At 49.8% G+C, this 26,920-nt stretch overlaps 1 protein-coding gene across 1 annotated transcript in view; it reads right to left on the bottom strand.

Moving 5' to 3' along the window:
- Positions 1-26,920, bottom strand: part of ANKH (ANKH inorganic pyrophosphate transport regulator) — a 136,824-nt gene that overhangs the window by 20,847 nt on the left and 89,057 nt on the right. Inside the window, exons 4-8 of the mRNA XM_042952958.1 lie at positions 24,408-24,491; positions 17,255-17,425; positions 15,298-15,432; positions 12,987-13,079; positions 8,814-8,909 (exon numbers count right to left, since the gene is read on the bottom strand). Coding sequence (XP_042808892.1) covers positions 8,814-8,909; positions 12,987-13,079; positions 15,298-15,432; positions 17,255-17,425; positions 24,408-24,491 — 579 coding nt within the window. The remainder of the gene's footprint in view (positions 1-8,813; positions 8,910-12,986; positions 13,080-15,297; positions 15,433-17,254; positions 17,426-24,407; positions 24,492-26,920) is intronic.

Raw genomic sequence — 26,920 nt, 5'->3', positions numbered from 1 at the left:
GTGTTGGACCCCAGAGCAGGAAACGCAGTAATAAACCCTTTAAGAGAAAAAATAACGTTTTGGGCAAAGGTCACATATCATTAGCTCAAAGTGACTTTGCTTTCCAGGTCACTTTCTAAGCCCACCTGTAGGCGCAGGGGTCACCTAAGAGCTGGGAGAGGTCAACCAGTTAAATACGTCCGTGACCTGAGCGGTTTCTGACTGTTCTCTTTTGTTCCTGGGTCCAACGGTCTCTGGCTTCATTAAGCACACAAGACGACCCTTTAACGGACCAACTGGCATTTCATGTCCTCGCTGTGCTCATTTCACACCCTGCTTGATGTACATGCGTTTCTGTGGGGTTCTTTGAGATCACGGAGGTATTTTACGTGGGCTTTGCTGACCCCTTACATATCGTATCCGTGTAAATCCCACAGGGCACCGAGAGTTTCAGGCCACCGGGAACACGCTCACGTTCAGAGCCCCAAGTACCCGGGAGCGTGTGAGCACAGGCTGAAATCAGAAAACCGACAAGCCACGGACATCAGCCTTGCCCTGTCCACACACCTTACTGTGAACTGCCACTGGGAGGGTCCCGCCTATGCATGTGATCAAGCCATGTCTCAGTCCTACACACTGTAACATGCCCACCGTGTAAGAAGAAAACTGCTCTCCACACTGGTTCTGTTTTTAAGCGGAGACTCCTAAAAACAACTAAGAAAAGAGGCACGGTCATCAAACACAATTCCTGGAAGTCTGTGAATCAGTCCCTGCCGGGTTCCTCTGCCATTGCTGGAACAACACTGTCACCTTGCTCTGATAAATCTGCCCTTGCACCAGAAAAGCCTCGGGGAGCCTGGCAACCGCACCTGAGCCGGGGGGGGGGGGGGGCAGCTCAGCAGCCAACACTTGTCCCTGCAGGATCCACGGGCCAATCGGGACTCCCCAGCGGGCCCCGGGGAGAATGCGGTGTCTTCACCGTTCTTCTCTTTGTAGAACACGGGTGTGTACAGACACGTTAAGCTGAAACCAGTAATCTCTACGCCTTGGTGCCAAATCAGATACCACTTAGAAGATCCAAGTGGGAAGAAGAGAAGTGTCGAGGTTCTGAGACAACTTGGAGGAATAAATACAACTGGATAAAATACGAACAACTTAATTCCTTCTCTGGACGTTGGGAATGTGTTTAGGCTTTTCGGTGCTGGGGACAGTGGCCTGTTCAAGGGCCTGAATCAGAGGTGTACGGGATGACTCAATTAGGGGACAGCAGCGCAAAGCCAAAATGCAAAGTAACCCACATCCCCCACTGCTGCTCCCATCGGACGCCGTGATGTCAACACCACCCCCGAGAAAAGCCCCGAAAAACCAGGCCTGCGAGGATATAATTAATCACGGAAATTTGGGGACAGTGCCGTACCAACGAAAAGTATTTCTAAGCAAATCCGCTACTCTGATTCTTACGCGAAGAATCTGGAAATAATGGAGATGCTTATGCAAACAGTGAGTGGAGAATTTAAAAAGAAACCAGGTAGTTGAATAGTCACGTGTGGCTGATCGATCCGTGGCCTTCCCTGACCACGTCAGTGTAGGAGTTTTCTGGGGCCGCCGTAGCAAAATAGCATAAACCGGGTGGCTCAGCACAACCCAAGGTTCTTGCCCCACGGTCGTGGAGTCCAGCATCGGGGTGTGGATGGGGCCGCACCCCCTCGCAGGCCCTGGAGAAGGTCCACTCCAGGTGCTGCCTGGCTTCTGGTGGCGCCCTGTGGCATGCTCCCGGGCTTGTCTGTGTCCGGATTTGCCCTCTTGTAAGACCAGCAATCATACGGATTAGGGGCCCACCTCACTCACTTCGAAGTGCCTCATCTGAACCCCGTTTCCCAGTAAGATCACATTCAGGGACGCTGGACGTCAGGGCTTCAATACGGGAATTTCTGGTGAATACAATTAGAGCCATAGCAACTCAGAACAGAAGATTCAGGGTTGAGTGCAGATCCACACTTCCCCTTTTTACCACCCACTGACATCAAAAAGCAAAGCTCAGGAGGATCCGGAGTAAAAGAAACTTATTTTAACTTTTTAAAAAAGAAACAGATGCTTTAGTAGTAACGGCTGCCGGCCTCACACACACTTAGTACCCTACTGTGTGAGGCGGTGTGGTCGGCCGGCACACTGGTGGCTTTCTCCTCTCTCTGCTTCAAGGGACAGCAACACACACACACACACACACACACACACACACACACACACACACACCAAGCAGCCTCCATCTACTGAAGGTGACAGAGGTCAGTGGGATACACTCTGGAGACCCGGGCACAGTCCCATGACCTTGGCATAATCTGACCACAAAACCAAGTCTGGACAAGCCTGGTGAGGATCTCACTCCATACCTGCCTCCCCGAAATAGGCCAGTTCCCCAAGATCACCCTACAGAATAGCCTATTTGGCCAACTGCCAATTTGTCAAATTCACTGGTTTCTTAAAAACCTATCTCTTTTTAGCTCCTCTAAAATTTACAGCAATTTGTACTGGAAGGATTGGCAGGGCCCTGGAGGGCTGTGAGGGCTCCGGGCTCTCTGGGGCCCTCACATCCTCCCTACCTCTCTGTGTCCCCACCTCTGCCTCTGCCCATCTTTCCTGGACTCTCAACCTCTCCGTTCTTTTTCTGACCCGTGGTCTCTCCCCTTCCTCTGATCAGCACTCCTCCATCCTCCCCTCCTGACTGTCTCTGGGTTCAGTGACCAGGGGATGCTGGGTATGACTGTGAAGGTTGTTCACTGCACAAAAGTACCCGGCTGGTTCTGCCTGCCAAGATCCATCTGGATGGATGCCCATTTCCATTTTGTGTCAAGGGGGTTGGGGAGGCCCCAGCAGCAGCCAAGCCTCTGCTCTGCGTGGATTCTTTTCCAACTCTCTTGGAGCAGAGAGGCCGCCTTCTTCGCACCAGCTCCCCAGAAGTAGAGCAGAAAGGAACTCAAGAAAATACCGAATGTTCTTAAAATGCCGCTGTGAAGTCAAAATAGAAACTGGTCTTTGGGACACCTCTTCCTCATTGAAAGGACTGTTGAAAAGACACATCGTACCCTGGCTAATGGTCTCTATTTTACCCCCAAATCTAGAATCCAGAAAGGAATCATGATAAACTCAGTGGGGCCACCAAGAGGCCGAGTTTCTGTACCTTTAGGGTCACCAGTGCCTTTCCCCAGGAGGAAGGGATACTGCTCCTGCTCCCTGACCGCAAGCTCCTCGCTGCCACCCTCGGCCCGTGTTCCCCACGGTTGTCTGCTGGACAAACTCAGCCTGTCAGGACGCAGTCATTAGCACCGTGCTCCGCAGCCAGTCGCAGAAGCCACGGAGACTCACGGCTCTACCGCAAGGTTCAGGGCAAACCGGGCCATCTGCTGGTGACCCCAGCACCAGCCGCAGACTCCTGCTCGCGGCCCCGCCTCCTGTGTCGCTCTGATGGCTGGTCTGCCGTGTCTCCTCCTCTGCGGGGGCCCCCGCACGGAGAGCTCTCACCACGCAGCCGGTCTTCCGAATCGATTTACACCGTGTGTGTTTTCGAACCGTGTGATCCTTTACCCCAAACACCGGCTCGTCAGGCCGCAGTCACCTTGCTAACACTGGTTGGCATTATGTCTCTTCCCCCTGCCGCTACCGAGGGGATCGCTTTTCATGTGACCGTTCTACCATTTTCAAGATAACCTTTCGGGGGGACTCAAGTGCCCTCCCTTTCCTCACCCTGACTCCCATCAAATGACACCCATCAGTGCTTCTTCCCCAAGGCAGCTCTGAAGGAGGAAAAGGAAGGTGCTAAGGGAAGAGTATTTCTACTTTTTGACTCGACCCACCTCCCTAGTCCATCTTCATGGGCCTTTGCTGCCCTTCTTGAAGGAAAACTCCCGGATAAAGGCGTGAGGAAGAACCAGCTTTTGGAGTAGAACAGATACTCTGAATTTAAGTGGAAAGTCTACACTAGGGAATGAATGTATAAATGCATTGTAGTGTACTGAATACGAGTCTCTGATTAACTGTCAAAGTGACACAGCCATGGGGCACCTGGGTGGCTCGGTTGGTTAAGCATCTGTGACTTTGACTCAGGTCATGATGTCATGGTCGTGAGATCGAGCCCCTCGTCGGGCTCTGGGCTGACAGTGAAGAGCCTGCTTGAGATTCTCTCCCTGTCCCTCTGTCTCTGCCTCTCTCTCTCAAAATAAAAATAAAAAATAAAATAAAATAAAAGGGAAATATGTTAGCTCATTAAAAGATATACTTTAGGGGCGCCTGGGTGGCTCAGTCGGTTAAGCGTCTGACTTTGGCTCAGGTCATGATCTCACGGTTCATGGGTTCGAGACCCATGTCAGGCTCTGTGCTGACGGCTCAGAGCCTGGAGCCTGCTTCCGATTCTGTGTCTCCCTCTCTCTCTGCCCCTCCCCTGCTCACGCTCCGTCTCTCTCTCTCTCTCAAAAATGAATAAACACTAAAAAAAAAAATTTTTTTAAAGTGACACAGCCGTATTTTTCACGGGCAAAGGCAGACGTTGAACCCAAAATGTCAGGGCCTGGAGAGCGAGTCCATTCTGATGGAAAGATGGATTTTTGTTCTAGACAGTTACACATTTGCTTTTGAAAAGCAGTCAGCATCCCTGGGTCACTGAGTGTCTGCAGAATCCGCGGGGTCAGCTCTTCTCAAAGACCCCAGGAGAAGAGCTAGTGTGCCCTAGGAAGCAGAGCTCCAGAAAGTGCTCTAGTTCTAGGTTTCTAGGTGTTCTTCTTACAGAAGGGCTGTAAGGCTGTTGGTGCCATCAGGAAGCTGGGAATCTATCCGTGATACCGTCCACTGGGATAAACACAACGTGTGCTGCTCTTGAGTGTTTCAGTGGCCGCTGCTACATTAACTTCCTGACACTAAGTTTTCTGTTTGTTTAAGTTCATCTCTTTATTTTGAGAGGGAGAGAGAGAGACAGAGAGAACACGAGCAGAGGAGGGGCAGAGAGAGAGAGGGAGACAGAGAATCCAAGTCAGGCTCCACACTGTAAGCATAAAGTCCGACATGGGGCTCGAACTCATGAACCATGAGATCCATGACCTGAGCTGAAGTCAGATGCCCTGACACTCAGAAGTTTTAAAATTAAAAAAAAAACATGGGGCGCCTGGGTGGCTCAGTCGGTTGAGCGTCTGACTTTGGCTCAGGTCATGATCTCACGGTCTGTGAGTTCGAGCCCCACGTCAGGCTCTGGGCTGACGGCTTGGAGCCTGGAGTCTGTTTCGGATTGTGTGGCTCCCTCTCTCTCTGCCCCTCCCCCACTCATGCTCTGTCTCTCTCTCTCTGTCAAAAATAAATAAACATTAAAGAAAAAAATTAAAAAAAATGATAAAAACAAAACCAAACCAGACTCGAGAGTAAAGGGCCTCTTACGAAAGCTTTAGAAGTTGCATAAACTCAGGGCGCCTGGGTGGCTCTGTTGGTTAAGCTTCTGACTCTGGATTTCAGCCCAGGTCATGATCTCACAGTTGGTTGGGATCGAGCCCCGCATCAGGCTCTGTGTGGACAGTGCGGAGCCTCCTTGGGACTCTCTCCCCCCACCGCTACCCCCTTGTGCTCTCTTTCTCTCTCAAAATAAATAAATAAAAATTAAAAAAGGTAAAAGTTGGGTAAATTGAGTATAAATAAGAGACTCTCGCCCACCAGGGATGAGTGCTATCAGTACCCTTCTGACTCACGGTTAAGTCTTAATCGACAGATGTATTTATTAACGGTTCATGGTGCCCCTTCGGTGCCTGATAGGATACTCGGGCCTGAGGACAGAAGGTGGCTAAGTCACAGACCCTGCCTTGGGCACTTCAGAGCCAACAGGGAGCAACAGATACAAAGACTGAATACGGAAAGTGCTACAGAAAGGAACGTATACGTTGTAGCCACAGCTTAACATTTAGGAAAGAAAAACCAAAACCAAAACCCTGTAATTGAAACTAACGTAACGCTGTGTGCCGATTATACTTCAACTTAAAAAAATTGTTTACTTGTCCCCCATGTCTTTTAAAGACAATTCCCGTGGCCAAGATGTTGGGCCGACTGCACCGTTGTAAGGATAACGTATGAGACGCTTGATTAGCTGCAAACTCAAATACTACTGTTTTTCGTGTGGAAGAAACCACCGTTTCAAGCATGGCGCCCACGTCTGGAGCCTCTGGGCCAGACAGCTGTTCCTACTCGCTGGACCCAGCAGGGTTTGGAGAGTGGGCTAGGAAGGCTGGCTTCTAGCTGGTTCTATTACAGGTGCTCGGGCAAGTCACTTATCCTCTCTGAGTCATTTCCTTTTCTAAGAAATTAAGGGTTTTGATTAGCTCATCTCCAAGTTTCTTCCCAACGAAGGGCTTCGAATTTCCGTGAAAATCTACCCTGACATACTTCCAGTTACAGAGGATAGGATTGGAATAATTAAACTGGAAAAAAAAAAAAAAAAAGCCTTTACATGGGCAATCAAAGCATTTTTCTAGATCATTACCATGTCAAAATAAACCCGTTGCACTTGACTTAGAGGTGCAGGTTACTGCTCGTGCACCGAAGGAGAGAAGGAACAACCTTAAGTCCGGTCGGGCAAAGTTCTCCGTCGGGCTCAACTGTACCTGGGGGGAGATGTTTAAATGGAGTGACAGGCGACAGAGGAGAGCACACTCTGGACTGCAGAACCAGTGACAACCCAGAGCTTCTAGCTTTCAGGGAGGGATGAGGTCCAAGTCATAGCACCTGGCATCCGACTCGACTCAACTTTTGACTTCCAATCATTTCACATAGTCTCCAAAAGCTGAGGTCTGTTCCTGGAACAGAAACCTTCCCTCTGCTTTTTCTAAAATACTCTTTTAAACAGTTTCAAGGTTGCTCACTGTTTTCCTAATATTTTAGGGAACTATGGAAAAATCTGCACACCATAGAGAAATAACGCGAATAGGAGAGCAGGGTTGCCTGGGGTAACCTGTCCTGACTAAGCAGGCATGCTATCAGACAGACATTCTTCCTCGGTGAGGTGGCACTGGGCTATGTTTCCAACACCCCTACTCCCCCCCCCCCCCCACTTTCATGAGGGATGAACTGGTGGGAGGGGCAGGTTGGGGTCAAGGGGCGGTTGAGGACACAAGGTCATGATGTGTGATGGATGGGACAGGCTATTTGTCTCGTGTTGCCCTTGTTATGATCTATTCAAGTGTTGGATCAACGGATCAAATATTAAACGGTGGGCTTTGCAAAAATATCCATTGAAGGTTTTCCTTAAAGAATCTTTTTTTTTTAAGTTTATTTATTTACCTTGAGAGAAAGAGAGACACAGATAGAGAGGGAGAGGAGAATCTCAAGCGGGCTCTGCACTTCAGCACAAAGCCCTATGTGAGACTCGCGAACCTTGAGATCATGACCTGAGCTGAAATCAGGAGGAGGACGCTTAGCTGACTGAGCCACCCACCTGGGTGCCCCTCCATTGAAGGTTTCAATTTTTTTTTAATGTTTATTAGTTTTTGAGAGAGAGAGCGAGAGAGAGAGACAGAGAGAGAACATGAACATGAGCAGGGGAGGGGCAGAGAGAGAGGGGGACACAGAAGCAGAAGCAGGCTCCAGGCTCTGAGCTGTCAGCACAGACCCCGACACGGGGCTCGAGCTCACGGACCTCGAGATCATGACCTGAGCCCATTGGACGCTTAACCAACTGAGCCACCCAGGAGCCCCTCCGTCGAAGGTTTAAAACACGTGTAGGGCTTGAGTTTAAGGACCACTCCCAGGGTTCAGCAAGCCCAATAATCCCTTTGATAACAGTTAGAAGGGCTAAAGTTACAGTGTGCCTCTCGTCAGGGCAACCAACCCTTCTGCCTTAGGTCCTCATCCTCAGTCACTGATGGTAAGAGCTGCGTGCCCCCGGCATTTCTGGAACATACTTATATTGTACTTTATACATGGAGACTTTCTACAGGACTTAATAGGAAATGTGTAGTCACCACAACAAACAAGAAAAACTGAACTAAGTTCAAAAGCCCCGCATTTCTTTTTACCTCCTTCTCATCTCCCTCTTTAGAACTCAAAGGGCACAGTCCACAATGGAAGTTTGGTTATGTTTTTTTTTTCTTTTCTTTTCTTTTTTCTTTTTTTTTTGCTACTACAAACTATCTTAAATTATATACCATGTGTTTAGGGTTATAGAGCATGTATATCCACGTTTTTTGAACAGTATCTTCTACACTTAAATTGCATGGCGGTTGATATAGGAAGGATGTACGTTGCTTATTTAGGCTGTGCACGGTGCGTGCTGTCATCCGCGCTTGTCCACAGCTGTATCCTCGAAAACGGCACCGGGCTTGGGACCTCGTAGGTGCTTGATAAGTACGCGTCGAATGATGAGTAAATAGATAGGACACAGCAGCGGTATAAGCATAATCAGCAAGGGATCTTTTACGGGGGTAACTGAAATAACACCAACGAGATTTGGAAGAGGGACAGGGATGTTTATACAGTTGACTCCGGATGTTTAAAAATGGGCCAGCAGTTACTCAGGAAGACAAGAGTATTATTAAAACGAAAGGCAAAGTCTGCCCTTCTTCAGCATGTTTAGAAGTCTCTGGAAATGCCAGAAGTCTACCCTTTCTTCCTGTATTCAATGACCTTCCTATATAACTGCTGTTCATACTTGGGGACAACAACGTTTTAAAGAGGCTGTTATTTAATTCCGTATAACATCACAGTATGGAATACAAGGCGTCTCCCTTTAAAACGGCCATTTCCCCTTTCCACAAACAACAACGGGGGGGGGGGGGGGGTGGGATGGGGTGGGTGTCGGTCTCTCTCCTTACCGTGAGTGACAAGGCCATGCAGACGAACGTGAACTTCTTGATGTGGGCGGCCGTCACCGTGTTGCTGGTGCTCACCAGTTTATTGCTGGGGTTATTCTAGGGCGAAAGAAAGGGACAGTGGTTATCCTGACCACACGTGCATCTTGAAGAGCATCTTGTTTTGGTTTTATTGGATGTGTCTGAAGTACGGGTGTCACCTGACAGCTGGGAGGACGGCTGTCACTTTCTCTCTTAGACAGCTGTCAGGTTTCTGGACTTGAACGTGAACCGGAGGGGGTTCTGGACGGAACTCTGGGCAGTGTCTCCTGAGCGTGTGTTCCCTGGGCGCTGGCCACCCACTCAGCCTAGTCCAGGGCCCCGGCCCGGGTGGCCCCTCCTGGCCACCTGGCACCTCCTCGAAGCTACAGCCCAGCTCGGTGACCTTCGGGGCCCTGTCCTCCCCACCAGCGGGCATTCTCGGCCCTGCCTGCCCTGACCCAGACTCCTCCACTTGTATTCCAGACACAACCTCTTCCTCTTCCCCTATCCCACTTGGTGTTTTCATGTTTCTGTGCTTCTGTTCCTCCTCGCCTCTTTGGATCTTCTGAATTTCAAAGCTACCCTCTTCGGGGCACATCACGGGCACAGCCCGTCTGCTTCGTGAAGCCTCTCTGATCTTATAGCCCGAAGTGCCCCGGGGCCCCACTTCCTGGAAAGCAGGCGAGCCCAGAGCTCTCTGGAGGTGGGTACGCTGCAGGGGGGCACGTGTGCAAGGTGCACGCCGGTTGCGGGCACAGAACTGGGCACCTCACTCTTCCCCTTGACTCCTGCCCCTCAGCACAGTCTTTCTTGCGGAGAAGGTGCTCACCGCCGCCACACTGGGTTTTAAGCAACCAGTGCGGACGGCCCAAATGTCCTCTCACCCGTCCTGAGGCTTGCTCAGACCATCCCAGCGCCACTGCTAAGCAGGCCTAACACCCGATCAAGCTGGCGCCTGGCCCCTCATCACGAACACCAGCGGAGAAAAAGACCCCCCGGCCTCCACAAGGGATCCAGTTAGTCCCAGGGGCGACCAACAGAAGCAAACCGGGGCTGCTGGCTCGCGTCCCACTGGATGAAAGACGCAGAAGCAGAGCGGATACGGGTTCTACTGGGAAAAGAGCTTCTGACGGTTCCTTTACTTTGGGAGCTCAGGCAGTCTCCCCGGTCCCTTCCCCCTGCACGTGCCGTGCCGCCAGCACAAACCTCTGCTTGAGCCTGCGTCATCCCAGCCTCTAAAGTGGATCCGCTTTTCTGAACAACAGAGTTTGCCGCGGCGGCAGAGTGCAAGTCTCTCCATCCCCCCCCCCCCGCCCCGGGGATTTGCGAGAGAGGGGCCCGAGTGGGCGCGCCACAGAGAGTCAGGAAACCAACCCGGGAGCGCCACGTCGCCCGTGGGGGACAGCAGCGTGGCGCAGAGCCTTCGCGTGCGCTTTGGTTTCTACGCCCGCAGTTCGTTCCGCCAGCGTGGTTGGAACGAACACACCAGCAGGGACCATTAGGTTGGCGTCCGTGTTTCGTTTTGTTTGCCCCATCTGCTGAGCAACATAGCCCTTCGCGGGTGAGAACTGAACATCGGAGAGATTCCGCTCGAGTGGAAAACGCTCTCCGTTGCTGCTATTTAGTGAGAGCCACCAGAAGTTATGCAAGAAATGTTAGATCTCTTAGGCCGGAGCCCACAAAGAGGCTAAGGATCTCAATTGTCAACGCAGCAAATTCTGCAAGTCCACACAGAGGGGTCTCAGATTTGGGCAAACAGACGGCATTCACGCGAATGGCTTAGAGGACCTCCCTGCCATGCCTGGAACAATGAGCGAGGCCCCACAAGGGTTCTGAGCCACGCCAGTTGCTGGCTGGAGGTACACGCTCGTTCAAGGGATTTTTTCGTAGCACCTAACCTCTGTGATCGCGAACGAAACCGAGTTTTTCTTGGATGCGCCTGCTGAAACTGTATCGTGTTACATTGTTAAGTTTTATTATTTCGAGGTAGCCAAAAAAAAAATTCCAGATGAGACTTCCTCCCCCAGCCCGGAGGCTCTGACTCTTCAGTGCTTCCTGTTCTCATCACGTTTTCTTACATAATCTTGGTCTCCAAGAGCTAGAAATTTAGCAAGAAGACTTCTATGCGTTTTGGTTTTCTAGGATTTACTTCTTTTTTTATTTTTTTAGCTCTTGTTGTTGTTTTTTTTTTTTTAAGTTTATTTATTTATTTTGAGAGAGACAGAGACAGTGCAAGTGGAGAAGGGGCAGAGAGAGACAGAGAGAGAGAGGGAATCCCAAGCAGGCTCCTTGGTGTCAGCACAGCGCCTGATGCAGGGCTTGAACTCGTGAAACTGTGAGATCACGACCTGGGCAGAAACCAAGAGTCGGACACTAACCAACTGAGGCACCCAGGCGCCCCTGGGATTTACTTCTCTGGGCACGTGACTTAAAACGAAGATGACAATTTCTATCAATAGATTGGATTAAACTCACTCACACAAGAATTACAAGGAGGAAAATCTCCCGCAAGCCACTCGTGCCTCAAGTTTGCTCTCAGAGCATTTTTAGGAGCTGCGCTGCTTCCTGATGTTGCGAGATGCTGATGTGTGAAACGGGGAGCGGGTCCAGCTCGTAGTCCACTGGGGAGGTTCCACACCCAGTGAAGAGATCCGGGCAGCACCACCGCCCTGTCTTGTTAGGCTGCATGGTGGGCATCCCTGAAGTGAGCTGCCATTCACGGGTGAGTATGGGGCTGGGAACAGAGGCAGGTGACACCATGGGGGATGTACAGGGTGGAAGGATGCCGTGGATGGGGACATGTGACAGAGGGGTGTGTGTGTGTGTGTGTGTGTGTGTGTGTGTGTTTGCACGAGTCTGCTCGTAGACCACAGAGAAGAAGGTGGACCCACAGCAGATACTGTCTTTCCAGACTTGAGTCTCCGCCCCTGGCTCATCCCCACTCAGAGATGCCTGGGGGGGGGGGGGGGGTGTGCCCTGGGTCAGGGAGGCAAGCTGGACAGGAAACCTTTCTGGGGCCCCACTCCACAGGTACTGCTCTTTTCTAGAAGCCCACAAACAACTAAACATTTGAGAATCCGGAGGCTGTGTGAAAGAAAGAGCTAAGCGTATACAGCCTGTGGCTGGGCCTTGCTCGCGTGGCCTCCCAGGATTTCCCATGTTCATGCGAGCCTGGGAGCGGGGGGCTGGGGTGAGGGGAGGAGGGAGGCCAGCTTTAGCTAGTCAGAGCCCAGACTGCCTGTGCTGCCAGAGCTGATGTGCTGGGGCCCCTGGCCAAGAGGCCTCCTCTCCTCACATCCCAGGACTCTTGCTGGGGGAAGATAAAGCGGTATCGGCCGTGGCTCTGAGCTTGTCCTGGAGAAGTTCAAGGCAAAATAGCTGCTATTAAAAGTACACGTCAGGTTGTGCGCCTCTTTCCCCATTTTTCATTTTAAAACATCGTATACTATCTTTTGGGGGGGGTATGTTTTGCTGTAAAAGTCTATAGGTTCAAATAACTAAGCTTTAATGAAATAGACACGAATTAAATGATTGGTAGGACAGTCCCCCCCCAGCCACAGGCTGCAAGTCTGAAGGGTTATGTGCCTCCCTAGGGGGTGCCAGCAGCCGCGGAGGGGGCAGAGCTGTTGTTCATAGAGGCTTTCAGCTGGAAAGTCTGCTGCATCCAAACCAACCCGGACCCAGGTCGGCCGTGTGGACAACTTCAGCGCGCATGGTCCCAAGTGTTGAACGAGCTCCATAAGCCTAGGAGCTCAAGCGCACCACCCTGTCTGTTCCTTCACATCTGCTCTGAGGTCAGTAAAGTCTTAGTTTTATTTAATAAACAAAAGACAGAGGCAAAATCCAATGTATTCAATTTTCTTGAGAGTCCATTTTCCCTTCGCAAAAAAATTAATGATACCTCAACAGGAACCACCTAAGAGCAGATACGGTTCGGAGGGCATTGGAGAACTGGCATCAGGGTAAGCCGGATAGCCTCTGTTATTTCCTGAGGGAACTGTTTCACAATTACGTTTGACCCCCTCGACGCCACGGTAACCTTACAGAGGGAGGTGAGACGGGGAAATATCAAAGTGTTCCTCATCAGAGATGCCTGTCCATCAAAAGCTAGTTTTAAAGAGTGTGTTTTAGGCACCACGCCGCACGGGTTCTCACCTTGTCAAAAGCAGGGTAGACGGCACGGATTTCCGTCAGCCATCCATATGGCATGTGACCCACAGGGTATGTGGCTGTCAAAATTGCCACCGCCTACAAGAGGAAAAGCCAGCAGAATTAGCGCCCACATCCCCGAGAGAATTTCCAGTAGCTGCTGTTTGCCCCGTGGCAGCACGAGCCGTCTCTGGGGTGGCCGCCACAGACAGATAACCCCACACTGGGTGACAAGCATTGGCCAGCCACAGGACAGCCCCGGGGGAAGCGGGGAAGGGGCAGGTGGTCCACTGTGACCATGGATGGGAGTGGGGGTACAGGAGCCCAGGTAGTGCATGGAGACCAGGAGGATGCATCTTCTTTACACGAATCCAAAGAGAAACAGCTCTGGGTTGTGGGCTGGACAAGCTACAGTTTGAACCCAGGCCCACCAGACCAAGGATCTTTGCTCTTTCCATTGAGCCGAATGGAACCCTCCAGGCTAGCCCAGTTCTGGAGTCTCAACATGCGATTTTGAGCCTGCTCTGCTCTCTGGGTAGTCTTCGCTCAGGGTCCGCCTCTATGCCTCCATCTTGTTCCTCCTGCAGGTGGCCTGGCTGTGGCCAGCGGTGGCTCTGTGGCCCTCTCCTTCCAACTCAACTCACTTTTAATCTGTCCAGCCAGGATAGCCTGATTTTGATGTTTAACTTAAGAAGACTAAGTAAATATTTCTTACAGGAAACCAAACATGTTCCTCCGTGGAAATGAGGCTTTCTCTTCCTATGTGAATGAAAAGGAAGGGGTATGAAAACAAAGCATTGAACCCCACGTGTTGGCGAGTTCAGCTCTAGCTGGCTAGTAAAAGAGAAGTTCAGCCTTCATCTATTTTAATGAACATAACATTGATGCCTGGAACATGAAGCGAGTCCCCAGCTGGGTGAAGAAACCGCTGTGAGGGTAGAGTGGTAGACCCGAGTCAAACCTCCACTTGGTCACCTACCAGCGGCGTGAAGTGTGGACCCACTCAGACCCCCTGTCTGTTCCTCTAGCAGAACCGTGGGAATAACGGCATCCATGACACAGGGCTGCGGGGGGTCAACTCAATGTGCATAAAGTGCCCTCACATAGCAGATGGTCAATCGACGTGGGTCCTGTACCCTCTGTGCTGGGCCTCTAGGTCATGGAGGTCACTACAGAAACGGCTCCAATACATCACTTGCCTTATTTTTTTTTTTTTTTCAAGGGGATGATGGAGTTCTGGCACAGGAGTGACGGGGGTCACGTACTTTCTTTTCCTGTGCGACTAAAACTGAAGTCGTTAACTGAAAAAGCTGCTGGGTTACAGGAGCCACCCAAGATGATGACCTTCACGATCCAAAACACAAAATCCAGGAACAAACTGAGGCAGGAGAAGGTGTCCTGCTTGGGATTTATGTGCTTCCCTTCCTAAGCCAACACGAGCTGCTTCCCAGGACATGGAAACTGGCACGAGACCCCGGGCTGGAGACATGCCGAGAACACATTCAAGGGCAACGAGCAAAACCAGAAGGCCCTCACGGGCAGCCACCAGCCCTCCTGAAGGACCAGTGCTTCCGGAGACGGAATCGATTCTCCAGAAGGCAGCAGAGGAGGGAAGGAACGAAGTAGCTCTATTTGGTCATCCCATCCTTGAGAGATGGAAAAAATGATTCAACTCTTTTTTTTTTTTTTTTTTTTTTTTGGAGCAGCTGCCAGTTTCCAGATAAATTTCTTGAGTTGTGAGTGAGTAGATGAGGGAGGTCTTCATTCGGAGGAGGGCAGACTGCCACAGAGCACGCAGGGCCGTGACCGCTGGGCCATATGTGTAGGAAGGCAGAGCATGAACAGGCGAGAGACGCCGGGGTCACGATGGAGGCACCGGCCCTCACAGTCTGGGCGTTTTCGTTGCCGTGCCCGGCATAGTCTCTGGTCTTCGGCAACCACAGTGAAGCAGCATCATGCCGACTCCACGGAAAAACGGAAAGGCCATTGGGCGGGAGGCGGAAAATCTGGATTCTGAGGCCAGCCCAGCTTCTTGCTAGTTTTGTGTCCTCGCCTCTGTTTTCTCAAATGGCCAATGAGAACGATGAAGGAGCTGTCTCCTTCCATACTCATAAATAAGGAAGGAATGATATGATTGTAAGACCCTCATGGCTTCTGAGTGTGAATGTGTCACATAATTTAATACCACAGGATTACTGAAGCTCTCAAGAGGGATCAGAAACAAGCTTGCATCCACCTTCCCGCCCCCACTCTTCACGAGGTGACTACAAGCCTCCCCCTCCCCGCCCTGGCCCCCCATCCCCAGAAAGTGCCCTACCTCTGTCGCTGCAGAACTTCCACCAAGGTCCCGGGAAACAAAGAGGTTGACGATCGGTCTACTGATTCTCTGTGTAGCCAAGATGAGAGCCAGGGGCCACCAGAAGCTTAGCATCTTCCTTATCGTTGCATCCCCCTGTGTCAAGAAATGGAGAGAAAGGGTCACTAGGCTCTAGAAGCAGAACAGGAGAAACACTTCAGAGCCAAAGCTTTTCCTTCTGATGTCAATCACGTGTCAATTCATTGTACTTAAAAAAAAAATGGCATAAGGAAAGCCTCTGTAGCCAAGCCAATCTGAATGAAAACAAAACGTACAGTCTTACTCGAAATTAACTCAGACGGCTGGCAAGCTGCTGTGAAATCAAAACACACATTTAAGTATGATGGATCCACATCACCGTTTCCCAAAGAGGGAAGCTCTAAACTCAGGCAGACCCCGATTCCATGGCCTGAGAAGCAGGCTGGAAATTAGTTTTTGTTTAAGTCATCAAATGGACTGGCTAGAAGCCACGTCTGTAAGAGGTAACTCTCAGAAATAAAAAAATTACTGTAATTTATTTTGTAACCCGTCAGGTCGCGAATGCGCCTAATTATTTGGGCACCGTACAAATCAACGACAAAGATTCTTATTCTCGAAGCTCTCACAGAAGTCATGTAAATGTGCAGAAGCGTAAAGATAAGAACACGGTCAAGAAAATGTGGTTTGTTAAGAATTCTACAAAGTAAAGATGTGTGCAGTCTTTAAAGCCTGGCTTTTGTGATTTTATGATTTTGATTCTTCGGAGGTGAAGGGTTACATCATGGAACCAGGTCAGCCGCTTTGGTTTCCCTTTGCTGGTGGCTCAATGTTACGAGATGGATTGTTACCATCAAGACCAATTTGATGTGGTTGTCCTAGGCACGGAAACAACGAGATCAGGTTTTATTGACGGCCTGCCCTCTCGGATGGAGGGAAGTGGTCAATGTAATTATTGTTCTGACATGACAGGGGTAACCTGTGGTCAAAGGCAGGATCAGGGACTTATTCCGGGCCCTTAGGGAACCAAGCATATCTACCTTACAGCTAGATGGAAGCACAGCCCGGTGACACCTGATAACGAAGGTAGAACAGATGAGCATATACATAAATCAGATACTGTTGACACTGATGATGAAAAAGTGCTTGGGCCACGGGTGTAAGATCATACCCTGCTTCTATCCGACTCAACTTCGGAGGTGCAGGCCAAGCTCTGTCTCCATCCAGGAGCGTCTCAGACCTTATCGCTATCTCCTTTCTCTCAGCTTCCGTGGCCCTTGTGTCCCGTCTGCAGGTCTATGTGCTCTCCTGGATCCACGTCTGGGTGTCGCTTCTGTGTTGGTCTTAGCTACCAGACGAGGTATGCTACAGTGGCTTGAGGATAGAGACCCTGTTTAAAATGTTTCTGGGCCCCTCCACGGTACCTATAGGCTCTGCTCGCTCCACAGAAGGTACGTGAATGCACAACTGTGTTTGGCCCGTACAGAAAGTATAAACAAAGCCTGGGGCCCTGCTGTGAAATTAAGAAGACCCCAAATATGAGTTTAAAGGTACTGCGGGTCCTAAAACACTTGTTGATTAATATACAAGTACCGTGCGCTATTGGATGGCCCCACTGGAGCTCCATTTTGATGAATGACTGACTTTTGACAATAGAGGGTAAGAAAAACCGAACCTGCTATACCTACTTACCCTGACCTGACTCACTGTGCCTCAGTCTCCCTGATATGCAACTAAGGAGGCTGAACAGCGACCTCTAAGACCTCTTCTATCTCCAGGGGCCCTTCATTCTCCAACCGTCTCCCCTGTGGCCACGACCTAGCACTCGACGGCTTGGAGCATGTGCTTCTTCTACGGATACCCCCAATTCGCAAAGGGCTGGGGCAGCACTCGTCCGCCCTCGGAGGCACAGACGGGGTGTCGGCGAGTTCTAAGGACGTACCCCCAGCTCCGGTCCGCTCCTGTCGGGGATGATGTCGTGGATGTTCTTGTAGTAGCCCAGGCACAGGGTGGTGCAGCGCACAAGGGCGCCCATGTACAAGGAAAGGATGGGGATGAGCAGAGGCTCCCTGCATTCCAGGTGACTGTGAAGCAAAATGGCTACAAAAACGACCTGAGAGATAGGAAAACGAGAGCAAGTCAGAGGGGAGAAGATGGAGCCCGTCGACAGCAGCACAGTCCAACAACCTCTTGCACCCCGATGAGACACATCTCTGAGTGAAAATCCCGACGTTGAGGAGGAGAACGGAAACTTGGGCTGAGGCTCAAGGCCACTCTCAGAGTTCAGGGTCAGATGCCTGGGGTTCACTGGAAGGGCACACGATCATTTTGCCATATTCACCACGAAGGTTCTTTGACGGTAACTGCACATCTCGTTAAGGTTATTGCTAAAAAAAAATATCTGGAAACTTTGGGCTCCTACATTCCCAAAAGATGTGGCAGAGGTTTGCCCTTCTTGAACCTGGATCCCGACACGCGCAGGTAACCCACACGGGAGGCCCTAAGTCCACAAGGAAAGAGTAGTGGTGATCAGTGATGTTTATAGAAAAATACACATTTAACATTTACAAGATGCAATTCATTAAAAATGCTGCAAAAGGCACCAATGTTAATTATTATAAGGCAAGCCAAATTAAAATTTAAAATATAAACTTACAGAAGTGGAATAAGTCAAAAAAATAGTCAAGAGGGATTGAAAAAAATCATCAAGTATTGATCTCTACTGACTGTAGAGTCTCCACAACAAATTTAACAACGTATTTAACCTTCCTGTCTGCAAAACTCAGACAAGCAGCCCAGTCTCTGTCCAGAGCCATCTGGGGATTCATACATTCAGGAGAGCACTGAGCATACTGAGTGCAAAAATAAAGTAATGGGGGAGGGGGACGATTCCTGAGCTACATTGACTTTTTTTTTTTAATGCTTATTTATTTTTGAGAGAGAGAGAGAGAGAGAGAGAAAAGACAGGTGGGAGGGGCATAGAGAGACGGAGACACAGAATCTGAAGCAGGTTCTAGGCTCTGAGCTGTCAGCACAGAGCCTGATGTAGGGCTTGAACCCATGAACCGTGAGGTCACAAACTGAGCCCAAGTTGGACGCTTAACCGACTGAGCCACCCAGGCACCCCTCGACTTTTCTTTTTTGTTTAAAGATTTTATTTTTAAGCAATCTCTACACCTAACGTGGGGCTCAAACTTACAACCCTGAGATCAAGAGTCACATACATGCGGGGCGCCTGGGTGGCGCAGTCGGTTAAGCGTCCGACTTCAGCCAGGTCACGATCTCGCGGTCCGTGAGTTCGAGCCCCACGTCAGGCTCTGGGCTGACAGCTCGGAGCCTGGAGCCTCTTTCCGATTCTGTGTCTCCTTCTCTCTCTGCCCCTCCCCCGTTCATGCTCTGTCTCTCTCTGTCCCAAAAATAAATAAAAAAAACGTTGAAAAAAAAATTAAAAAAAAAAAAAAAAAAAAAAAAGAGTCACATACATGCTCTACCGCCTGAGACAGCCAGGCACCCTGAGCTAGAGCGACTTTAATGGCCAAATATCTGTGGAACAATAGGTGTGCAAAATATACCGCCATCGAGTGATCCTGACCAGAGGAGGCTTATTCTGATCACTTCAGTGCCAAGAGATCAGTGATGACAGAGAGTTAAAAAGGAAGCTGGAGACTGAGCGTGATTAACTGGATGAGTGCCTTCCGCTGCTGTAGGCAACACACACAGAAAAGCAGGGTAATACAGAGAAACTTCTGAACGCAGTAAAAGCATCAGATGCTAGAGGGGGTTTGTTGACGGCATCGACGAATCTCGTGCCCGGCTGTCATTCTCAAACCCAGTACATGAGGCTGACTGGGCCAGGGAGCCTCCGGGGATGCAGGAGAGAGAGGCACTGCTTGGCCACGAGGACGCGCCAGGCTGCCCGCAGCCCCGACAATGTGAACGGACACAAGTCAGGCCACGTTCACACTCGCGCTCACGCTCTCGGAGGATACAGCAGAGCCCAGTGATAGAAGTCAAGATGCCCGGACCTGGCTCCTGGACCGAGGGAAGGTGGGAAGCACTGGGCCAGTGGCTCTCACAGCCTCCCTGCGCGTTTAATAGCTCGATGCCATGTGGCCCAGCACCTGTCACAGAGCAGACACCATCACTGTGGATGGCATTGTTTGCCAACTGAAAATAACACGGGGCAGGGGCGCCTGGGTGGCTAAGTCGGTTAAGCGTCCGACTCTTGATTTCGTCTCAGGTCATGATCTCACGGTTCTTGAGTTTGAGCCCCGGCGCTGGGCTGTGCACTGGCAACTGGGACCCTGCTTGGGATTCCCTCTCCCTCTCTCTCTAGCCCCTCCCCTGCGCGCACTCTCTCTCTCTCTCTCTCTCTCTCTCAAAATGAAATGAAATGAAATAAAGTAAAATAACACGGGGCCTTCTGCAATTAAAGTCCAGAATTATGACTCTGAGTCTGATATAGCCACCGAAAATATTGGGTTATTTTCTGAGGGGGAACCTAGGGCCTCACTGGTGAGGATTTTTCCCAGTGAGAGCCTGTTCTGTGCTGGCCTTGTACTGGGTGCCGGGATTCAGTGATCAATAAATTCGCCCCAAATTCTGTCCTGGGGAGCGGACGGTCGAGTGGAGAAGCAGGGACCTTAATCACGCAGTGGTGCTGGCGAGCGCCCGCTGACACAGGGAAGGAAGAGTGGCTGTGCTAGGACAGCCAGGCTGCTGTGAGGGAGGGCGTCTTCCTGGTGCTGTCTGAGCTGAGACCTACAGTCTCTGCAGGAGACTAGCCAGGAATGGCAGGCGTCGGTGGTAGGTGGGGAGAACTGAGGCAGAACATTTCCTCCCGGGGAAGATGGGGCCGAGGTGAAAAGCCCCAGTGGAAGGGGGCTCTGCCCTACCGAGGCCCCGAACGGAGTACCCGTGGCTGGAGTGCAGGAAGCGAGGGGACAAGAGGAGACTGCCAGACTGGAGAGGAAGCAAGGCCAAAGGTCTTCAGTACCTTGTTGGCCGTGACCAGGATTTTGAGTTTTTTACCTCAAGAACACCAGGAAGCAATTTCTTAGGTTTTTTTTTTTTTCTTTCATGTTTATTTATTTATTTTGAGAGAGAGAGGGAGAGAGGAGAAGGAGAGGAAGAGAGAGAATCCCAAGCAGGCTCCTTACTCACTCAGTGTGGAGCCTGACACGGGGCTCCATCCCGTGACCGTGACCTGAGCCAAATTCGAGAGTTAGATGCTTAACCGACTGAGCCACTCAGGTGACCCCATCAGGAGCAGCTTCCAAGCAGGGGATGAGGTAAAAGAACGGATTACAGGGGTGGCAGTGGGGAAGGGAGAAGGTGGGTCAGAGCAGAGGCAGAGGCAAGAGAGGAGACATCCGGGTGGGAGGGGAGGCAGAGATGGGGAGAGGAGGGCGGATAAAAGAAACATCTACGACTGGGGAGCCTGCCCAGTTGGTTAAGTGTCTGACTCTTGATTTCAGCTCAGGTCGTGATCTCACAGTTTATGGGTTCAAGCCCCATGTCGGGCTCTTCGCTGACAGTGTGGAGCCTGCTTGCGATTCTCTCTCTCTGCCCTCTCCTGCTCGTGTTCTCTCTCAAGATAAATAAACTTTTTTAAAATAAAAGAAATATCTAGGAAAAAATCAAAAAGGCTTGATGGTGAACAGGGCGCTCGTAGGATGGTTCAGGGTTTCTGACCAGATGATGCGTGCCACTGATTTGCGTAAAACCGAAATGTCTGATAGAGAGGACAGGAGTTCGAGCTTGGGGTGGCTTTGCAGGAGCTGAATGGAGTTACCACAGGGACATTTAGATATGTTGTCTGGAGCTCAGAGGAGAGGGTCTGGCTACAGATATGTGGTATCCAATCTGGAAGGCGGGCATGAATTAGATGTTTCTCCAACAGAACAGAACAGAACAGAGAGAGGAGAGAGAAAGGTGCTCAGAAAGGTCCACATGTTCACAGAATAGAGGAGGTGGGCCTTCAGAAGGAGGAGACAGACCAGGACTGTGGTGCTGAGTACCAGTGGGAAGGAACGTTTTGTGCAGGGAGGAGCAGTCAACGGAGTGAAGGGATGTCTGAGAAGTTGACAGGGAACGTCCACTGGGTTAAGTGACATGAAGGTCATTAGCAAGAACTATCTGGGTGGGCTGACGGGGGTGGAAGTCCACCTGGAGTCGGTAAAGGAATAAAAGAGAAGTAAAAAAAAAAAAAAATGGAGACAGTGGGTGAAAACCACTCTTGCAACAAGTCTGGCTGTGAAGTGATGAAGACAGAGGATTGTAGCTAGAGAGGTACATGAGAGCCAGAAAAATCTTCTAATTGTCCTTGTCTTCAAATGTTACACGTTAAGAGAAATGACCCAGGGGAGACAGAAGGGGTCACTGATAAACTGAATGAAGTTCTTGAGAAAGCACGGAATCCAAGGCACAGGTGGAAGAAGTGGTTCTGGACCACAGAGAAGGGTCTTCGAAAATGGCGGAAAACGGAAGTGATGCCGGAGTGTGAAGGTGGGCTTGTAGGTTTGGTGGCCAGAAGTTGAAGAATTTGGTTGCTTCAATTTTCTCAGAGAAGTGGGGAGAGAGCTCGTCTACAGGGAGAGTGAGGAGGGTACGGAAGCCTCTGAGTTAGTTACTGGAGTCAGCTGAGGTGAGTGAGGAGACTAGGGATCCGTGGTTTGATTAGTTGGTCCCATTGTGGAACTTTCTTCATTATTATTATTATTATTATTATTATTATTGTTTTAATTTTTCTTAACGTTTATTTATTTCTGAGAGACAGAGCACCAGTGCGGGAGGGGCAGAGAGAGAGGAAGACACAGAATCCAAAGCAGGCTCCAGGCTCTGAGCCATCAGCACAGAGCCCGACGCGGGGCTCGAACTCACGTGTGGCGAGATCAAGACCTGAGCGGAGGTGAGACACCTAACCGACTGAGCCACCCAGGAGCCCCATCCGCTGTTTGAACTTTGCGCAGGAGCACTTGCTACCTGCACGCAGGTGGTGACAGGTGTATCACAGGGTGGTTCAGGAGTGGGATCTTGCCAGAAGGCTGAGATGAAAAGGCAGGAGGCAAGGGGATTTACAGTAGTGCCGCATCATTACTGGGCTAGGATCTTGGCCTCCCATCCTGGGGCCCTCAGCCAACTTCAGAAGGCAAGGGCTAGGACAGGAGGCCCGAGTAAGGTCTGAAAACCCCAGGAGAATTCTCATTTTGATACTGAGCAAATATTGACCAGGTGATTGTGAAATATAACAGAGACAGCAGTATTTTTCAAAAACCCTTTGGCATTTACTAGAACATAACAGCACCATTGAGAGTAATAGTGGCACAGAAAAGCATTGCCTGCGTGAACCACACCGAGAGCTTTCTTGTCCTATGATGAGACACCAATTAGCTTAGTCAAATTTTTAAAAATGAGAGTTGCCACTGAAATTCAAGACGTTATAAACTATGTTCGTTTTACCATTGGTAACTGCTTGCTATATATCTATGCTAAGGTGGTAGGTATTTCAAAGGACTTTGCCTAAGATCTATTTACTCATTGCCAAATCCGGTAGTTAAATGCTTTCAAGGAGCAAGAAGAATAAAGCTGGGGGTGCAGGCCGGGGTAATAAAAGACTTAGGAACAAAAATTGCACTTATTCCCTCAGGCGTTCAAACTACAAGGTTTAAAATAACTACTTCACCAGGAATAGCCGGGGGCCAGATGGCATCTGAATCCAGCTCCCATCTTACTAACCAGATACGTTTATTCTGCATTTGCGAGCCCTCCCAGCAGGCATCGGCCAGGACTAGGTTTCAAACCGAGAAGGAAAATGGCCGTGGGTGTGCTCAGCAAAGCATTTTTCAGGGATATAGTGTTCTCTTCCATCCTTAGATGCCTACTATATTTATCGTAGGCAAAGTCCAGCTTTTCTATTTGTTTGTTTGCCCTTCAGAAAACACGCATCTCAAAATACTCAGGGAGCTGCTGATGCGACTTGCTGCCCGTGAGAAGTCTTCCCTTTATTTCAAATTAAGTGATTAGAGTGAGTAAGGCAGTTTAGTTCATGTCTCCGAGGACGAGTTAAAGAAAAGTAAGCTCCGGACAAAAATCTCCAATAACTCACAAAGAAAATTAACAAAGATACATCAAGGAATGATGTTAGCCAGTGTTCGGGCGTGCACATGTGTGCGCAAACACACACACACACACACACACACACAGAGCGTTCATAGGAATAATATAAATTACTTTTAATAGTGATCCACGGAGTAAACGCAATTAATCTGGAAATGGAATTGTTGGTCTTTAGGGAGGTACTCACGGTCTGACAGTAGATTATTTCACAAAGGTGGCTAAAAGACTAGCATGTATGACGGGAAGAAACCAGGCAGAGATGCCTAAAAACATTCCCAGAATGGAACTGGGAATTGGGAAAAGAGTTTAAGAAATCAGTCCATCCCTCTCCTCTGTGAAGACCTTGTTCTCCCAAACCCCTGATTGCAGGAACTATGCCTAATTTATAGATTATAGGAATTAGATCTAATTTCCTGCTGAAATGTTTCAGGCAGTATCCCCGGTGGCAGAGGAAGGGAAGGAAAATGGAAAATCAGGGTTGGTGCCAGACCCCAGGGGCCTGGATTCAACAGGAAGCGTGCAGCATGGGTCCAACATCCTGGCTCTTTTCAAATGTGGGCGAATGACGTGTGAATGGCAGCCCTGGGTGGCATAAGAGCAATTCCTAAGAGCTCCCTCTGGGACCGAGGGACAGACCATGTACTGTTGGGCCACACAGAGGGCCAAGTGTGCGTCCGGCCAAGTGCACAGTGACCCTCTGACCGCCAAACATGTACTAGCTGGGACCTGACGGCTGTTTCTCGTGCGAGCCCAAACCTCTGCCGCTGACTTTAAATTCCTACCACCCTCCAGCCAGCAGGATGATGACACTGCAAACGGCTTCGCTTTCTCTCTACTTTGACAAACCTTTGCCGAAGTCCACGTGTGATCTGAGGAAAGTCGGAATGCATGGCAGGGTGAATGAATGTAAGTGAGGCACGGGTGGGTTCTGTCACTCGCCAGAGAGAGGCTCTGAGCGGCACACGGACCACACTTACCTGAGCTATGACGTCTGAGATCGAGGCACATCCCACCAGGAAACTGTATTTGTGTTTCAGGAGAATGCCAGCGTGGGTCCATGCCTGCCGGAAAGAAAAGGATTGGGCGTGAGAGACGCTGTCAGCACTGGCTCACTTCTGGTCGTTATGATTTCCTGGGAGTTCCTGAAATAGACTTTGTACCCCCCGACACCTTAGGAGCACAGGACAAATTTTCAGTTGGTCAAATGACTGGAACTTGGCCTGATGGCTAGGTGCACACAAGGTTTTTTTAAGTGGCATCCGTGACTGCACGGTATTTATTTAGGACAGATTATATGCAGGCCAGTGTACTCATTAGGTCCACATGCCTGGCAGGAAAGCTGGGTGGCTACCAGGAACGGAGGAAACGCCGTCTCTCCCTCTCTGGGGCGGTCGGAGTGCCAAGGCAGAAGCGTTCTCCTTACACGAAGCATGTTATAATGAGGGCTCCAGGTTGGTTCTAAGTTATTACAGTCATTATGGGCTCTCATCAGCTGATTAGGGCTCTAATGAGGGCTCTTCTTCCTTCTTTTCAAGCCAGGGCAGGATCTGATCTGACACCTTGCTTTTGAGGGCAATTACGAGGAAGGTCCTCTGCGGGGAGCAGACCACGGAAAGCCCAGGGAAAGGTGAGTTTGGGGGCTGGGAGTTCAAGACAGGATCTGTTGAAAGATGATCCCTCTAACCTGTAAAGGCCGATGCGGACTGACATAGAAATCACATTTCATGTGAACTAAACACAATCGGACAAATACAATTTATTCCCCTAGGTCTGTGTCGGGGCTCCACAGAGCAGCTCATCCTCCCTCAGCTCACAGGTCCCGAGGTGCCAGACGTGGAAAGAAATGCAAACCGTCGATAACGTTTGCAAATAGTGGCTTGTGGGCTATCTCTGTTGACCAAAGCCATCTGGATGGTAAGCTTTGTGGCTTTCAAATGTTATCTCTCCAACCAATATACCAGGGCCACGGTGCAGGTATGGGTGTGTGGGGGGAGGAGCTTGGGGACAGATCACCTGGCTCTTTGTAAGTGCTCACAATTTTGTTCTTTCATTAGCAGCCTCCTACTGCTGGGTCTTTGGGGGCAGTTGATAAACGAAACACAGAAGCAAAGGGTGTTGATCACCAATGCTCTGGTGTCATACTGACTTTTAGAAACTCTCTCGTGGCAAATAAATACACCTGAAGGAAAATGCAACACGGGGCACGTAAGAGTCTGTGATTCGCTTTTAGTCCCGAGTCCCTGAAGTCACTGTATAACCGTAATTCTTCTACGTGTTTACAGAGTCCCCATACAGATGGTGGGTGGGCATTAGAGCAGTATCACAGATCCTGTCTGGGAAGCTGGGCTTTTACTTCGGATGTGATAGAGGTCACATCATTCAGTTCTCTGACTTCAAGCACTGTGGTGCCTCCTTAGGCCTGCGTGGACACCATGGGGAATCTGGTTCTAGGAAATCCCGCCCCGTGCCTTTTTTCTTTCTTTCTTTTTTTTTTGGGGGGGGGGGGCGGGGGTAATGTGTCTTAAATTTCTTATTTGGGAATAAGTAAGGAAAAGAAAATCCAGGTACCAGTGTTCCAATGCCCAGATCCTTGCACCTAAACGGATGTGACACCAACTGGGCATCAGGGCCTCTGTGTTGAAACTGTGAGTTCAGGATTTAAGGTTACTGTGCCAACCGGTGGAAGGCGGGCAGCCATTCAGTGAGGCTGCGTCAGTAACCTAACCACAGGCAGTTTGACACTTCTGATAACACTCGAGAAGAAAGACCACGGGCAACTGGCCTTGTGTCATCTCGCCAAGGATGTGGGGCGGTGGCCTCGCCTCCAGGCAGATGCCCACTCACCTCATGCGTCTACACTACATAAAACTTGGGGTGAAGGGTGGTGACAAATTGTACAGATTAACATATACATTATTTTAGAGAGAGAAAGAAAGAGAATCCCAAGCAGGTTCCGTGCTCAGCACGGACACTGGCATGGGGCTTGACCCCACGACCTTGGGATCATGACCTGAGCCGAAATCAAGAGTGGGACGTTCAAACCACTGAGCCACCCAGGCGCCCCATATTAACATATTTTCCCCCATATTAATATTTTTAAGTCTCCTCCTAAAAGTAATTTAAAATGGAGCCCAAAGAAGGGGTTTATTTTCCATCATTGAATATTATTGGAGATATCTATATCTATATATAGATATATCTTTTTTTTTTTTTTTTTTTTGGCTAAGTCTCTTTTATACCTGTACTACAGAGGAATAGAAAAAAAGCATTCTCTGAGCACTCTTTAGTATCATGACAAAGGATTTAATCTATGGAACGGAGTTGCCCTTAGTAATGTATAAAGCTGGCTATTAAAGTAATGAAATCCTACCAATATATTCAAGAGATTCTTATTCTAAAAAGATTTGGGTGGTTAAGCCACACCAATGGGAAGTTTATCAGAAAGCTGTCCTGATCCTTTGATCCTGAATATATCAGAAAAGATCTTTAT

This window comes from Panthera leo, chromosome A1 (assembly GCF_018350215.1).
Source record: "Panthera leo isolate Ple1 chromosome A1, P.leo_Ple1_pat1.1, whole genome shotgun sequence".
In the NCBI taxonomy this organism is placed as follows: Eukaryota; Metazoa; Chordata; class Mammalia; order Carnivora; family Felidae; genus Panthera; species Panthera leo.
The sequence above is the reverse complement of the archived record's forward strand: the minus strand, read 5'-3'. Positions and strand labels throughout refer to the sequence as shown.